At 40.6% G+C, this 17537-nt stretch overlaps 1 protein-coding gene across 1 annotated transcript in view; it reads left to right on the top strand.

The window, feature by feature from the left end:
* Window positions 1-15849, top strand: part of PHLPP1 (PH domain and leucine rich repeat protein phosphatase 1) — a 121652-nt gene extending 105803 nt beyond the window's left edge. The window contains exons 11-15 of the mRNA XM_010708426.3: window positions 6410-6610; window positions 7535-7697; window positions 11493-11623; window positions 14589-14693; window positions 15628-15849. Of these exons, the coding sequence (XP_010706728.1) occupies window positions 6410-6610; window positions 7535-7697; window positions 11493-11623; window positions 14589-14693; window positions 15628-15826 (799 nt within the window). The 3' untranslated portion in view covers window positions 15827-15849. The remainder of the gene's footprint in view (window positions 1-6409; window positions 6611-7534; window positions 7698-11492; window positions 11624-14588; window positions 14694-15627) is intronic.
* Window positions 15850-17537: the final 1688 nt, after the last annotated feature.

The following is a 17537-nucleotide window of genomic DNA, read 5'->3' as shown; positions in this document are numbered from 1 at the left end:
GATTAGTGCAATTTTGGTAGTGAGAGAACCTGGATAATTTTCTTTTTGGTCACAACTCACCATTTTAAACAGGGCTACAGAACTATGAACAGTTTGGTCTGAGTTTTTTTTGGGATGCCAAAAGGAAGAAGCACAGACTAAAATTAAGACTGGGGCTAGACTTCCATACGTTGGCTAAACGTGTGCTGAAAAGAAATGTTAAAATTCTTTTGAAAAACATGCTCTTAAATGGCTAATTTAGACCTTAAGAATTTTTCCTATCTGCAGCCTTGATATTATGCAGCTTTCAGACAGCATCGGGCATGTGTTTTTAGGCACAGGAGTCAACAAAGCTTATCTGTTGTGGCACTTCCTCAGCTCTGCAGCCTCCTCATTTGTGGTATAGAAGCTGTCGTGAGGAGATTCTCATGTTGTCTACCCCATTACTGCTTTTGACTGCATTTAATGTTTTGTTCATATTGGCACTCCTCCTAAAGCTGCAGAAGTGATGCATGTGAAGGAAAATATCAGTGCAGATTAGTCCTCAGTGTAACAGTTCTAGGTTTGGAATTTCCTACAGTACTTTTTCTTTGCTTTGCTTTCAAATGTTTGCATCTGTCAGTAGCCATGAGTCTGGACTGGGGAAAGATATTTAGGGTTTTGTTTGCTTGTTTAAAAAAAAAAAGTGTATCTTCTCAAAGCATTCCCTGGGAAGCACAGTCTGTGCTGCCAGACACGTCAAGAGAATGGGGTTGCCTGAGCATTCTGCCATGATCTTTTCCCACTGTGTAATGTTGGGCAAATCATATTGCAGAACCCTTATCTCTCCGTAAAATGACTTAGCTTTTGCAGCATGAAAAGATTAGTTTGTTTTTCAGAAAGATACTCAAGTCTATTGGTTGACAGATAATATCTTGTCTCGAAGTCTCATGCTGTGAATTATGAACACTTTCTCCTTCTTGATCCGATTTGACTAAGTGGCTCTGAATTGCCTTGGGCAAGTGCTGGTAGGCTTTGACATCTAGAAGACCTGAGGAAGGCAGGGAAGCCAGGGCTCTGGTTCACATACAGGCAATGTCGCTTTCATAAAAATCAAGCAAAATACTGAAAAATGTATTCTCTTCATAAAATCTACAGACATCAGTCTTCTCCCTTAATTCGTCAAAGCCAATTAAGAAGTTTGATTCTCTGATGAAGAGTATAATTTATTTTCTTGGTCTTGTTTTTTTTTGTTGTTTTTTTTTTTTTTAATTTTCTTCTATTTTAAACTGTTATTTGAGGAGAAATCAAGGCCTTTTCTGTGAGACATTGACTGAGACTGAAGTTGGTTCTGTTTATTACACTGGAAGTGTGCACATCTTGATCATGTTAGCACAGATTTCTCTTGCTGGGTGGGGATTTTCTTGGCAAGATCAGCACTGTGGAGACAGCCAGATAATCTGTTCATTTCTCATTACCAGATGCTGCAGAAATAGAGAACTCATGCAAGAGCTATGGCTGTTGGGGGGGGAAACTTGCAAGCAGGATCCTTAACCTTTTTTTTTTGTACCTGTTACCCTGCACCTTTTCTTTAAACCCACTGCTTCGTGTGTTGTAATGGCAGGTTAGGTTTAAAAACGGAGGAATAGTGATGAAGGTCCAAGGTTTACCCATTGCATAAGCTTCCCTTTCCAGTTAGCATGAGTGCTGTAGCCATAGTAGACTCTCAAGAGCCATCAGATGGGTAATAGCAGTAGTTGTATAGTGAAGGTGTGCAGCTGTACTCTGCCCATCTTGGGCTTTCTGTTGCTTTGTAGTGGCAACTGTAGAGCCTATTTGGAGCCTATCATCTAGGCTGTTTCATGATTCTTCTTTTCAACTTTGTTCATCTGTTTTAAACTGTTTCGAATTTTTCTTGTAGTTTGAATCTATTTTTGTTGGGGTTTTCTGTGTTGGTTTTTTGTTTTTTTTTTTGCTGGAATTCTAGGAGGTGACCCACTTACACTTAATACTTGCCATTTCTACACACAGCAATTGCTGCCTTTTCATACAACTACTGGTACATGTCACAGATGCAATGAAAGTGAAGAAGAAAACAAATTCAAATGAATGCAAAGAGCTATTTCAGTTGCTGCACATACTTTCATTGCAGAAATGCTTAGCTGTGTTTATTTCATTGCTGGTAGGGTAGGGTTTGCAGGCAGATTTGTGAATATCTTTTAGTGGCACAACTGAAGATAGATTAGGAAGTATGAGATGAGGTAGCAAGAACAGTCAAGTGTTTGGGCTTTTATTTTAAATTTTTTTTGGCAGTTCATCAACAGGAAAGAGGGTTCACTTGAACATTTCCATCCGTTTTTGTTGTTTCTTTTTTTTCCTTTTCAGGAGCAGAAATAACCTCTTGGAATAGGTTGGCAGAACCGCCGTGATGTTTTCTCCCTAGTTACACCTGTCTTGAGTATTTCTCTCTCACACATTTGCTACCTCAGTCATAAATTACTTTAGGATTATCTGCTCGGAAAGTGAGGGCGTGTTTCAGCAGAAGGGACTGAAGAAGTTTTGATTTCATTGCTCTCTTCTGACGGGGATCTTGGGGCACAGGCCAAACTGGAGAACTTGATTTCTCTGCATATTTCATTTTACAGCTGCAGTATTCTTTCCAACATTTATCAATGCTTTCAGTTTTGTCTTGCTGTTACTTTGCCGTGTTGTCTTACTAATGTTGAATATTCCTAAGTGTTTTGGAGTGCTTATATTTTTCCAATGGTGACCGTGTCTTACCCACAAGCCAAGTTTGCCAGGCTGCCTCAGAAACTGGTGAGGAACTGAGAGATGCTGTGTGAGTGAAACCTGACAACAGTCTATATTTAGTCTCTGTGCATGCTAGAGTAGACATCAGTGTTGAAGGAAAAAAGAAATAGAACCTTTTGCATTTTCCAGTAGGTTTTCTTTCTTTGCTTTCAAAAGTTCAAATTCAGTTCAGAATTCTCAGGATTTAAATAGGAAAGACATGTGAATGCTGCATGCGCACTAGGTCTGATTTGTTGAATTCAATCCATGTCCTTGATTCTAGTGTATTCTTTGGGACAGCCATTATTTTCTGTCTTGGAGAAGTTACATCTAGCAAGGAATTGTACTTTAAATACCCCATAAAACCAAAGGTGGCCTATTCTAGCCAGAGTTCAACGTTTATACTATTATGCCAGAGGAGAATTTGCACCTTGTCAAAGCTGAAGAATTCTGGTAGCTCTCTGCCAGTGCCTTTCTTAATCCTCAGCACTCTTCTAGTACTTGTTAATTCATACTCCCCTCACTATATTATAATCTGGTACGTGCGCAAGCTGCTGAATTCAGGTTTTTGTAGTGATGCTGTACTTTTTTTCATGAGCTTATGGTATAATGGTGTGGGTGGAACTGGAAGGGGAAACAATTAGTTTTGGACTGAGCTTAATACTTGACATTCTGCTTCCATCTGATAAGCAATATGAGTGGGATATCTTCAAGGAACATGAATCAGTTAAAGTCCATACACAAGTGAGATGGGAACGGTTGTGCCCAAGTAAATTTCTGCTCTTCCAGAGGGCATTCACAAGATGTGCAGCTGGCACACTGCATGAGGATGGAGAAAGGGGTGTGAAAATAAGCTGAAAAAGGACTTCAGTGTTAAATCAGTGCGAAGTGAAGCTTGATGGACAGGAATAGATTTTTTGGGGGGGGACATAAAATAGCACAGAATCAACAAAGCTGTATGCAGGAGCAATCTGCTAGTTCATCCTGTTCCCTGCCCAAAGAATGGTGTCTCTTATTTTAATTGAGAGAATATCTTGAAAGAAGGATATTTAGGGAATGTTTTCACCATTTTAATGTAGCAGCTGGTCAAAAGGAACATGTAATAAACAACATACTCTTCTCCAAAAAGATAGCTGACATCATTAGAATTAAAATACAGATGGAGATTACTGCGTGAGTATCCTAATTCTGAGTGCTGCATGGCTGAGAGTGTGCATGTGAAGGTGTTTGTTAGGTGTGGTACAGGTGAGATACTCTACTACCAAAGGGTTTCTGACCTAAGTTGTTGGGGAAATGTGTCTAACCACCTAAGTGTTGCTAGAATCAAGGCACTAAGCAGTAGGTTGCATCCATTTCAGCATTATCAGAACAATGTTCTTTCTTGAAGCTTTGGCAGCTGTTTTGGGCAGCTGTACTGGAACAAACTTGTATCTTTGGCACTTAGAACTTCATAGCTGTAGGATGCTCTCTAAGTTATCTGCGTCTCCATTTAGTCATTAAAAGAAGGTACCAGTGAAGTGCTGCAGGATGTTCTGCTGCAGCCTATTGAACATACCTAAAATGCAGATTCCTCTTAAAGTGCCTCTTCCTGGGAGTATTCTGCTCCTACTTTCTCATCTCTATCATATTCCTGTAAAGGTTATTCTTCCCTGCATCCTCCAACCTTTTCATTAACTAAACCTTTCTAAACTGAGCTGAAGATGGCCATACTGTACTTCAAGCAGTACGAAAGGTACCATGGCTCTACTGTTAATCAAAGTGCCTTTTTTGTGAAAAGAGGAAAGATTATCATGGATTTTAGAAACAAGTTGTCCGAGCAGTAGTTGTCTGTACTGTAGTAATAGGTGTGCTTGTTGGTGTTTAATTAAATACAGAGGCCATTGATGCGGAGCGCTTCGGTTTAGTAATCCAACTTTGAATGAGCTTAATGTATTTTTAGTTCATGCCTAACAGGCAAAATTGAGCAGCATCTTTTTAAAATAAATACTACTGAAAAAACCCTTTCAAATGCTTATTCCCTTCTCCATATTAATCCTTCCCTTCCCCTCCTCCTTTGGAGTTTTAGCACCCTTGTGAATAATGAATGAGCCTAAGGATTAAGCTGTTTCTCCATAGTGGACTCCTCTGCCTGTGTAAAACAGCTAACCTACTTTCGGTTCTGTGCAGCGCTGAGAGATCTCTGCTTCTAATGGAAATATATTTTTTTAAATCCTTTGACATTCCATGTGACTTCTCTGTAGCATGTCTGACCCTTATTTGCTGCTGAGCAAGTTTCAACCAGCTGCGGCTCATGCAAATCCATTTCATTCATTAATAGACCTAAAGGTCAGTGCCAATTGCTGCATGCCTAGGTGGAGCAGGGGAAGAGCTATCAATATTTTATAGCTTTCTCTTGAGATTGATGACAAGAGCACGTACACCTTTTGTGTCCTGATCTCTGGCTGTGTAGGCTTCAGCTAGCTCATTTCCAAGTCCTGTTTCTTGAATGCAACCGTGACTACTGCAACTGCCATTTCCCATTAAGTGGTAGGAGCAGTGCAGCCTGGTTTGAATGTTGCTGCAGCCTGACAGGCATACTTCTGTAGCACAAGTTCTCTAAGGCAGCCTTTTCTGAAAAGGGGAGGGAGGAAGAAGAGCATTCTTGTTTCTCTTGAAAAGGCATGGTTGTGCCAGAGTTAATTACTAAAGCCTAAATGGCCGTAATTTCCCATTTGTTTGGAATTGCCTGTGTGAATTCTAACCCTTAAGATGCCAACAGTATGTTTCCCTCTGTGCTCCTGCCATCACCAGACTCCCCTACAGGAATGTGAATCATCTGTGTGCAGAGTATTGCTGAGAAGAGCAGGCAAGGCCTATTCTTCAGCAGGCCTTCTTCCCATCCTGGGAAGGGTCCTTTGAGAAGGAAGGAGTAACTTCATTTCTCTGTTTGTTCAGTCCTTGCTGCTTGTGGAATTCAGAAAATATTGACAATGATTTCTGCTAGGGGAGGGTGCTCCAGAACTACACACAGATCTGGCTTGCTTGCTGCAAGATCAACAAGCATCTTACTTTTTAATTTAATTGAATATTGGCTCTGTTTCTCTTTAAAGCCTTTAAGATAAATTATTGTTTGGGATTTTTTTGATTGGTGTTGGATCTTAGTTGTCCAAATATTCAAAGAAAACTCCTGTCATATTTTGTAGTTGCTTCAGGCCTGCAGGTTTAAAAAAGCAAAACATAAACCAACAATCTCTAGCAAGTATTTAAAAAGAAGTTAGCTGACTTCTTTACCAATGACTTCTTAGTCACTTGAAGGGTAGCTGTACTGTCATGGTTCGTTAATGATGATTTGGAATTCATTTTTATGTGGAACAAGTATGGAAATGATGTGGTTTGTTCTTACCTGAAGGTACATCTGTAGCAATATTAGCAGTACTGAGGTTTTAATAAAGGTATAGAGGCATTTTGACACACTCATTTTGCTGATGCTTTGTTCACATAAATGGGCTCCTATAAAAATGGAATCAGAAGTTTTATTGGTGTAATACTAGACTTCTCATCTTTCTATCAATGAGAACTTGTGCTTTTGACCTTTGTTTTGCAACTATCTTAACTTACAAATAGAATTTCTGTTTGTACTTATAGACAAAACTGAACTCCCTCACACAACTTTTCTTTGCAGTCTGAGATTTCTTAATGCCTCTGCCAACAAACTGGAAATGCTTCCCCCAGCAACCCTTTCTGAGGAGACCCATAGCATCTTACAGGAGTTGTATTTGACCAATAACAACCTCACGGATAAATGTGTACCCTTGTTAACAGGCCATCCACACCTGAAAATTTTGCACATGGCCTACAACCGCCTACAGAGCTTCCCTGCAAGGTGAGTAACTGCTTTTACTGCCCTGGCCTGCTGGTGAACAAAGTGAAACATTTTCATAGCAAAAACCAAGGTGCGCAGTGATCTAGTGGGACAGGTTGTATTTCAGATGTGGTGACATTGCAGTGGGTGAATTCATCTGCTATGCCCTATTACACATCGCTACCCGTTTGCATTACACAGTATTAGTGTGTTTTGATTGCACCTGGAGTACTTTTCAGCATGAAGGCAGTATGCTTTTGAAGTCAGGCAAGGAGGTCTTCTGTTTTCCCCAGCTTGGTCACTTTGCTTATAATTGGTGGGCTTCTGCTCACGGAAGACTTGTAAGTGTAACAGTCTGGAAGTGTCCCTTTGGCACTGGGAAAAAATCCTTGCACTCCTGAAGGAGATTCTCCCTTGGCAGCGATTTAGATGAACTACTGTGCTCTCAGTTCACTCTGTTTTAATCAGAATTCTTTCAAGTGTAAGATGTGCTGTAAAGCTGATGGGGTACAACCTTGGAAAGGAGATGCCAATAAATAAGGAAAGACATTGCTGTCCTTGTGTGGGGTTCTGAGCAGCCAGTGGCAGGAGAAAGATGAATAAGGGGGTGGAGCTGAGCAGGGTGTCAGAAAATGGAGGGGGGAAGGTGAGATGAAGTGAAAAGCTGGAGCTGGAGGAAAAAGAGTAGAAGTGAACTGATGAACAGAGGGAACGTAAGCAAAATAAGTTGCTTCAAAAGTAGTGTTATAGAAATTTATAGAAGCAGATTTAATTCCATGACTGTTAGAATCTGATGGGAGGAGAGGTGAGAGGCACTGCTGTGCTGGGCTGAGGTCTGCAATTTTATTTTTCTGAAATAGTGAAAACCATTGCTTTTACCACCACTTCAAAATAAAATATGCATTGGTAGTAACAGAAAAAAATCTCAAACTCTCATTCTTATAGCAAAATGGCCAAGCTGGAAGAGTTGGAAGAAATTGATATTAGTGGTAACAAGCTGAAAGCCATTCCAACCACCATCATGAACTGTAGACGCATGCATACTGTAATTGCTCACTCCAACTGCATTGAAGTCTTCCCAGAAGTCATGCAGCTTTCTGAAATAAAGGTAAGGCATGAATGTGCTGCGAAGTATACAGTAATAATGCACACTTGACCAATTCTGTTCTCCCCTTTGGTCTCTTGCTGCTGCAGGGCAGTAGATTCTCAGTTGTGGAGATCTGACAGCTGCTTTCTTGTCTGAGTTACTATTTAAAATATTCACCCTTGTGCTGCCTCTGAGAGGAAAGGAGGAAGTGCCTCAAAATCTGGTTTTACACTCATCTTTACCACATCCCATCTTCTTTGCCAATAAATTGTTAGTTGTCTTCCTGTGACAGGCCGTTGCAGTATGACTTAAACATGTTGTAAGGGCTATACATAATTAACATAAATAATATGCATAACTAACTCTTGCTTCTTAGGCAATTGTTAATTCTGTAGAAGGGACTTTGTTTAGAGTGTACTTTAAAAAATGCAGAGGCTGCAAAATAGGATAGGCCTTGGGGATAGAAATTCCAGGAGCACAAGATTTGGGTGGTTAGGAAGCTACTTCTGTTTTCATAATTGCAGTCATTTTGGACAACTGGAAGAATGTTTAATCCGTCTCTTGTGCTTATTACCACTTTTCCTGACACATTCTTTGCTTGACTGTGCTGAAGAACACTACCGTGTAGCTTTTGTGAATTAAGTTTCTGCTTCTCTCCTGGCCACAGCATAGAGTATTTTGGGGTGCATGCTATTTCCATTGCTTAGAGTTGGGAGATTAACTCGTAGTGCACCAAGCTTGTGGTATGACTGAAAAGTTGTTCCCTGGGTTTGAGAACTGGTTACCTATTCACAAGATCAGAACAACTTCTGTGTCCTTCATACAGTCTGCAGAATCAAAAGGTCAAGTTCTTAGACTCCTCAGTGTCCTTCAGTGTCTGGGGTTATGCAGAGAAGCAGGAGGAATAACTTGATTGGACAGTGAGTACATGGAAAGATGAGCTTTGTGGTTTTAGCCAGGAAATCTCAAACAAATGTGGATTTCTGAATACTCCTCCCTCTTTGGAACAATGGTCAGAGGAAACTGAAGACCATTTAGAATCAATTAGAAGTAAAGCTTTTCTTCTCAGAGGAAGAGTTGGGGTGGGGAGCAAGGCTCTGCACAGTAAATATTTCTTTAAAAGTATGAGGGCATTTTTAACCATGGGGAAAAAAAGGAGGATAACATAAACATGTTGGTCAGGAATAACCAACAACTTCCTTTCTGTTGCTGCATTTTGGGGAGTGAGTATTTTATAAAGGCATTGATGTTCTACTGAGCTTTGTAGCTGATAGCAAAGTGTTCATGGAAGACCTAGTGTTTTTGCTTTCTGATGGTTCCCTGTAGTTACTTCAATGAAAGAAAGAGGCATGGATTTCATTCACTGGGACTGCAGGAATAGTGGGACTGCCTTCATCTGGGAGGGTGCAGTGCTGTGGGACTTCACTTTTGTGCCTTACTCAATACCTAAGCCTGGTTTTGACTTAGCTGAAATGAGTTTCTGTAGTTGCCAGATAGCTGTGCTTTAGGCAGAGGGTATCTTGTGGCCTCTTGGTGATTTTTCTGGATCAGGGCTGGAGCTTAAGCTTTTGATTTCTGGCTGAATACATTACTAGGCTAAACTGGAGCTCATTCTTTGATGTTGGAGGGCATTTGTAATGTTCCAAAGCAAGTTAAGAAGTTAAAATTTGAGTACAAGTTTTATAGTTAGGTGAAAGAAGCCTGCTTGTAGCAAAGCGTAGAGTTGTATAGTTTCATGTTATGACTGTGATTGTCGTACTTAATGGTTAATCTTAATTGAGGTGGCATTCAAACGCTCCTGATTTCTTGGGAAAATGTTACTTCAGGTAATGGCTGCTCTGCTTTTGTACTTAAATAGCTTGAGAGGCTGACATTAAATTTTTTGAGTCAGTGCTACTAGAACAGCTAGTAGTACAGTTACTGTTTTGTTTGAAATTGTTTCAGAGGGAAAGCTAATTACAGAAGGTCATGCTTTTGCACTTAAGATAACTCCAGGATTTCCAACTATGAGGTCATTTTAGTAAGACAGCTGTCTCTAGGCTGATCTTACATGCTCCAGTTAAAGATACAGAAGTTTTGTGTTGTCCTCTGCCTCAAAAAGCTCTGTGGATGTCTCTGAGATACTTTGCATAGTACCTTCTTTTGAGTTGAGATGAGTTCTCATGTGCCCACCTTCAGTCACAAGTGGAGATAACTCAAGCCCCTGTCAGCCATGGATGAGATGTACTGCATTTACACCTGTGCATTTGCAAATGAGCAAATGCTGAATATTCAATGCTGTGCACCACCTGGCCCATCCTAGCACAGTGTCCTGCATGCAGTTGCACTTGTTTTTCTGACACTGCATGGATGGGGCTAAATGAGAAGGAAATTAGGATCAATTAGGAAATGTGCTTTGCTGTTTGCCCATGGAGTAGAATAAGAACTACGTTTAATGTAGCTTTAAGAAAGTCCCTGCTAACCTGTTTTTCAAACAATACAAATCAAATCAGAGAAACCCTGACCTGATGGATAAACTATATTCATCACTGCATGGGGACCAAGGGATCTGCAGTAGACTGTTACTACCTTTAGTGTACTGGGCATGTACTGAGAACAATGAAATGATTTTGCTCATTTTGTACTCCTTATTCCACGTTCTCTTCCATCAAACTTCCGATGGTTTTGAGTACAGCAAGGCCTGCTGGCAGCTTTGTTAATCTGATAGGTAATTATTGACTCTCTGGAAGCAGCAAGGAGTAGCAATGAAATACAAAAATAAATAAATTAATTAAAAAATTGGCATAACTCTTCTCCTAAGCTGTCTGCTATTTAGTTTGCATAATGTATTTTAAATTCTGATTTCCATATCAAGTTTAGATAATGTCAGCAGTTTGTTCTTCCTAGATAATTAGTCCTCCATATCAGACAACCTCAGGATTTGAGATTTGGGTCATTATGTGTGTTGCATATAATTAACAGCATTTGGAGATTTTTCTTTTCCAAATTTTAGTGGATTATCTTATGCCTTTTTTTGTCCAGCTTAGGACCCAGTATCTTAGAATATACCTAAGAGATTTTTGTTTTCATGCTTTTATCATTGGAAATTACTTGTCAGTCAAAGTGTGCAGCTAAGAAAATTCTCCCTGCAGCCTACCCTCAACTATTCAGCCCTCGGTTTTACCAGAGGTTTTGAGATTGCTTTCTTTTTCCAGGTTGAAAATAGGAAATTATCATTCTGAAATATGTGGATAGTATTCTTGGTTAAATATCAGCCTATTCTGTCTTCTAATAAGATTCTGTCTGGTTTTGTTTGCTATACCTGCTGTATAGAGGCTTGAAGAGCTAGCTTTGTTCAGATTTTTGTGTACTGACTTTCCATATGGATATGCAACTTGAACATAGTTTGGTTTGGGATTTTGTCATTCAAGGGCACTTGTTCTACCTGATTCCTAACTTCATTTGTCTGTTTCCTTTATCTATTACAAGAGTGGCAACCATTTTCATCAGTAGCATTTTTTTCTTTAATACTCACCTGTTAATAAAAATACGGTGACCGTATTTGTCCCTGTAAAGAGCAGAGACAAACCTTACTAGTGTTGCAGCAAGGTCAGAAGCACCTGGTCAGAAATGGAAATGGAGCCAAACATATTTCTGGGTGTCCCAGGCATCTGGGAAGAAGACTTTGTAGACGCCATATGAAGAATCACTTATTAAATGAATCATCTTAGGTCTCAACTGCAGCCTCTCTTACTCATGCAACATACATTACTGCATTTAATCACAAACTGATCTTAATGCCAGCTGGATTCTTATTTGATTGCTTTCCTTTTGCAGTGTGTGGATCTAAGCTGCAATGAACTGAGTGAAATCACATTGCCTGAAAACTTGCCTCCAAAACTGCAAGAGCTGGACCTGACTGGAAACCCCAGATTGGCCTTGGATCACAAAACCCTTGAGCTGCTGAAGTAAGTTGACTTACAGAGTGGAGAGGATGCAGAAGGAGCTAGTTTGATCTCCACGTTACTTCTGACATTAGATTCCACCATTGAGATGCTAATAGCTGCTTATTATGTTTTTTCTTTCATGTTTGCCACTGTGCTTCTTGTTACCTCCTCACAAAAGATTTCCTGTAATCCATCATATCCTTCTCTGGGATGCTCTGTTTACTTCCTGTCTACCTGTTTATTTTCTGCTCTATGACTCAAGTGCCACCTGTTACTGAAATGCACCAAGTGCCTTGTGCTGCCTCCTGCAGCATGTTGTGAAACTTGCACTTGGACAGATAATCTGTGGACAGTGGTGCTGCTTTGAGCCTTTCTTACGTCCTGAAGAGAACTGCACCAGCTCTGTTTAATTCTGAGTCTCCTTGATTCTTAAATACTGAATGGTTGATAACCTTCTGAGGGTTGAGTGTTGCGTTGTGTGGTTTACTTTTAAATGCTTAAGATCAAGCACTGAAGTATTAAACCCCATTATAATTATTTATAGATAAAAAACAAGAGTCCATGTTCTGCAGCAGACAAAGGAGGGGAAAAAAAAGGCTGGAAGAGATGTCTTTTTCTCTTAAAGAGCTGCTCATTGTATGCCAGAAATGTAATGTTGCTATGATTTGTAGAGAAGTGTGTGTACTACCAAAGCTTCTTTAATGGTTCCTAAACTTATAGATCAGATACCTTTCTGTATGGCCAATATACAAGAGAGGCAAGCTTATCTCTTGCCTATTTAGTAATCAGCCTTAATGCTCTACAGCAGCGTTGTACAAACATAAGACCTATGCAGTAAGAGCGTAGCATCACCCAGTGCCACATCATATTTTCACTGCCATAAGCATTGTCTTTAATTCACAGAAACTTTTTTCTTCTTATGCATACGTATGTATTTTTCTTTCTTTAATAAATTATTTTTCTTAAATTCAGACCTATTCTTGTCTGAGTAAACACCCTTCAGCTGAGGTCAGGTGTTTCAGGTCTCCTTTGAGATACACTGGGTGTCAGTATAGACATCCACAGTCCACTGCCATAACTGAACATGAGAGAGGAGATGCTCCTTGCCCTTACTTTTCGTGGCAGGCACAAAAACACTTGTGTTCTTGGTGCTTTTTATATCTTGCTTCTGCACGTGGAAGGCAGCTCTCCATCTGTGTCCTGGCAGGATTCAAGCAGGCAGTAGGTTAATATGTACTGCTTCTGACGAGAGGAGTCCTGTCACGCGTGCTTGCTTTTTTTCCCCGTGTCTGGAGATCTTAAAGGAAACTTGCATGCTTAGGAGGATGTTGCCAAGTGACTTACAGGATGTAAGGATTTCAGTAGCAATTATAATGAAAAAGGGAGGAGAAAAAAAAAGATGCTATTACTGTGATTTTTCAGAAAGAGCTTCTGGTTCAATTATAACATCTTGAACTGGGGGAAAGTAAAACAAACCGTATGGAAGCCTTAGCTCATCTCCCTGTGCTGCTGGGTACTGTTCCTTTATGAGCACGTGGTCTAGTTGTAATTACACCACCGAGGAAGATGAAGGCAATGCATTGAAGTAGCTTTTTTTTTTTTTTTTTTTTTAACCACTGCTGGGAAGCATTGATACAACCCTGGGTCCTTGACCTGCCCCAGGGTCAGTCAACCCAGCTGCAAGAGGAAACAGAAAAACCCTTCTGATCCAAGTTCCTCTGCCCTGCAGGATAAGTGCCTTGCATTAGAAACCTGTGAAGAAAGTGCATTTGCTGCTGTATGTCTTAGTATTTTGCAGGTACAGACAGACGTAGAATATCTGCTACTTTAGAATCTAGGTTTCCTGTTTGATCAGCAGATCAGATACTACTTTTCTGATGTCATTGGTGAGGTGTTTGCCTTACGTTTGTCACACAGGGGGCTGCAAAGTCAAGGACTCCAATGGCTCTAACTTGATTTGTGTAGCTTATTTGCTTTTAGCAGGCCCTAGCTGATGTATGTCCTGACTATTTGCATTAAAAGAAATCAGAGTGGAAGTGACAGTACCTCAGGTTATTTGAGGAAGGCTGTGAAATGCGAAAAAGACTTCCTTGTGTGTTCAGGTCAGATGGGGCTTTAGATGGAGAAAAATGAATCCACTGAGCAAACAGTTAGACCTTTCTGCTTGTCCTTTTATGATTCATTTGGCTCATGAAAGGTTCAGGTGCCTTTGAAGTTCCTGCAGCACATGGGGAGCTTGCTTTCCCTGCCTTTGGAAGAGAGTGGAGGGAGCACAGGGCAGGTCATCTCTCCCCAGCAAAGCCCAGCTATGAAGAGAAGCACATAAACAGATAGGGATGGTCCTTTTTCAAGTCTTTATTGTGCTATGCGAGGTATTTGAATTTCAGGCTAGAGGCTATGTTGGCAGTAAATTGGAGGGTAGAGGATCAAGGGCCCAGGTAAGATCTGGGCTGTAAAATTATGGAAGGCAGAAGGCCTGGGCTGCACACCTGCTCTTGCAAGTCAGAACAGCACTGGGATGGAGCTGATTTCTGACTCATGGGCATTTTTGTAGTAGGCTGTTACTGTGTGCTGCTGCTTCTGAAGACTTATCTTTTAATTTAGGGGATGGTGCAGGTCATACGGATTTGTTTTTAACGTGGGCGAGAAGGGCTTCAGTTGAAAAATCACTCCATATACTGGCTTCCATTAAGTTGGTGACAAATTGGCCTTGCATTCCCACTGGGCTGAGCTGTAAACAAATAGCTCGCGGGTGAGGGTAAGGAGAAGAAAAGCTGGGTAAGCAAAGAGTGCAGCTGACACCCTCATAGAGGCTTGGTTATTTACTGCTTTTTTGTTCTTTGCAGACAGACACAGAAGGGTAACTGCTTTAGATGTCCTGCTCTGTTTTATTCTATTAAATGTATTCCTAAGAACTGGGAAGAAGAAAACTGCTATTCTTACATTTGAAGCTGAAACCAGTGCATCTTTTCCTTTCATCTTACAGCAATATCCGTTGTTTCAAGATTGACCAGCCCTCGGCTGGTGATGCTTCAGGAGCTCCAGCTGTGTGGAGTCACGGTTACACAGAGGCATCAGGAGTTAAGAACAAGTAAGAGCCGGCGTTGTTCTTATTATACAAGCATCCTAGCAGCAGAGCGCTTCTATGCAGATACAAAGAGATCTGCTATTTCAGTTTGAGGATGTTTCGGGCCTCACAAAGGCAGAGGCCATGCCATGACTCTATATTGGTATACTGGGCCCCTGCCTGGCTCTCAACTTTCTTCTTTGTCAGGAATGTTGCTAAGATACAAGGGTAACCGACACATTTTCTCTGTGCAAGCCTTTGGTACTTGCAAAAGATCGGCACATTTAATAGCATTTTCCTCTTTTCAAAGCTTCTTTATCTTCAGCTAAAGGATGTTTACCAAGGAAATCAGAGATACTAAAGGAAGAAGTAGAATGGCCAAAACTGAATATTCATAGTATGTGGAGCTTCTGTGACTGAGGCAGCACTTGACGAATAACACAGCAAGAGTCTGCTAGTCTCTGTGTCACTGGCAAAGTGACGAATCTCGTTGTTCCTTAAATACCTTTGTAGAAATCTTCTGCTACCTAGGTTTCCCTAGCAAGTGCCAAGCAAACCTTTACTTGCTGTTCACTAATTTAACACACAACTTGGTCAGCAGCTTGCTGAGTCATAAAGATGGCTCTTGGTGGGGCAAATGCAGTTTCAGCTAATGATGTTTTGGATGTATTTCACCCCTGCAAGCTTGTCCCCTGTTTTATACAAATAAGAGACTTTTCCACGTGCAAAAAAGGAAGAAGAATCTTTAGGTCTTGGCTAGAATTTTCAAAAACAGCTCTCTCCCCATTTTAGCATTGTTGAATGGGCCTGCCTCTTCTCCACAGAAGAAAACAATTGTGAGGAGCTTGTGAAAAGAATTAGTGAAAACTGGCTCTCAGACCAGGCTGCGTCTTCTCAGAATGACAAGATGAGAAATCAGTGCTGCGTACAATCTTGTTGTTCTGCTTTGCTCTACTAGGTTGTGTGTGGCAGCCCTGTCAGCCAATAACTTCTGTGACAACAGAGAGGCACTTTATGGTGTTTTTGATGGTGACCGCAATGTGGAAGTACCATATCTGTTGCAGTGCACCATGAGTGACATCTTGGCAGAAGAGCTACAGAAAACAAAAAATGAAGAGGAATATATGATCAACACTTTCATTGTTATGCAAAGGTGAGTCTTGGATCTGAAACTTTTTTTTTTTTTACCTTGTGTATGTTCATTGGGCAGCTTGTTCCTTTTCAGGTTGATTGTGTTGTTGTTCACTTGCCACAAAAAGTGAGAGGGAGAGAGGAAAGGGGGAAAAAAGGTAGTTTCTGGCACCTTTGTATTCTTTCAGTGCTTATTTTGTGGATATTGCCTTCTGTTCCTTTCGGATGTGAGGAGAAAAACCCCAACCTTTTTCCACCCACCCAAACAAAAAAGGTATCCAACCTCAAAATTATTAAATATTTGACTAGCAGTTTTTCTCTTCTGTGTCTTGTGACTCTGTGTGGTAGCCAAGACAGTGGTATGAATTTCTTGATCATCTTTTAAATTTCCTTACTATTACTGCCTGCAGAGCTTGGGCTGATTCTTTCTTTCTGTACCAAGTCAGGTTATTTAAAGCCGTGCAAATATTAAAACATGCACTCTTGACTCCCTAAAAAAAAGAATCTGTCTCGGCATTCCTTTGACCTTCAGATGCAAGACCCATCTGTAAAGATTGTGATACAATAGATGTGAGTGTAATAGGAACTGTGTGTGGAGGTTTGGAGACCTGTGTGTACGCGCACTCTTCTTCACAGAACAAGAAATTGTGCTTGGAGAGACATTGAGTGGAGGAGGAGTATGAAGGGAACTAAGAAAAGAGAATGAAGAGGTCAGGGAAACAAAGGAGAAAGCTCTCAGATGAAGGAAGCGGATCAAGTTGAAAGTAGCATCTCTTGTCATTCAATTGCTGCAGCTCTGGAAGGGAAAATATTGAAATTCTGATATTGGGAAATAGAAGCAGCAGGATGGGGTTGAACCTTATAAACAGAAGCGAAAATGCTGCCTCGTATAATTGCTGTGGTTAGAGTGGTAACTGAGAAGGTTGCCATCTAATTAAAACCTTCAAGAACAATATAAATGTTAAGTACTGAAAGTGTTTACTAGTGGCTTTGTTTCCCACTCGTGGACTTTCACAGGAATGTATGCTCCTGCAAAAGAGCTGTATTTGTGGGAGGCAGGGCTCGAATCAAAGTAAGCTAACCATTCCTTTGGTGAACCAGAAATAGCATTCATTCTAGTTGCATGCAGCCATTCATTGAGGATTATTACAGATACTATGCAACATTCCTGAAGTGCCTAGAAAAAAACAAATAAATAAACAGAAAAGCATATTGAATCTGGGTACAAGTTTAGTTGTGCGTTGTTTCCCCAGCATTTTGAATCAAAAGTTCTTGCCAGCTTTACTTAGCCTTAATATAGATTTTAGTAGCCCTTGTAACTAGCTTTCCAGTACTTAATTACTGTAGGAGAAGGTCCTGATAAACAACATACTGGCAAAGATGGTTTTTTGTCTCCAGTCCTATTTCAGTTTACACAAGTAAAATTACTAGTATTGAAATGAATTCACATTATAATGACAGGATTCTTAAAACTTTAGTTTTATCCATGCTTCTTTTTCCTTGTTTCTGCTTAGTTTTTATTGTGACCCCTGCTAAAACAGCAAACAAATGTTTCAAAGCACCTATTTCATACAATCATAGAATGGCCTGGGTTGAAAAGGACCACAAAGATCACCTCGTTTCAACCCCCTTGCTACGTGCAGGGTCACCAACCATCAGACCAGGCTGCCCAGAGCCACATCCAGCCTGGCCTTGAATGCCTCCAGGGATGGGGCATCCACAGCTCCTTGGGCAACC

The sequence above is a fragment of the Meleagris gallopavo genome, chromosome 3 (assembly GCF_000146605.3).
Source record: "Meleagris gallopavo isolate NT-WF06-2002-E0010 breed Aviagen turkey brand Nicholas breeding stock chromosome 3, Turkey_5.1, whole genome shotgun sequence".
Classification (NCBI taxonomy): Eukaryota; Metazoa; Chordata; class Aves; order Galliformes; family Phasianidae; genus Meleagris; species Meleagris gallopavo.
This window is presented reverse-complemented; position numbering and strand designations above follow the sequence as displayed.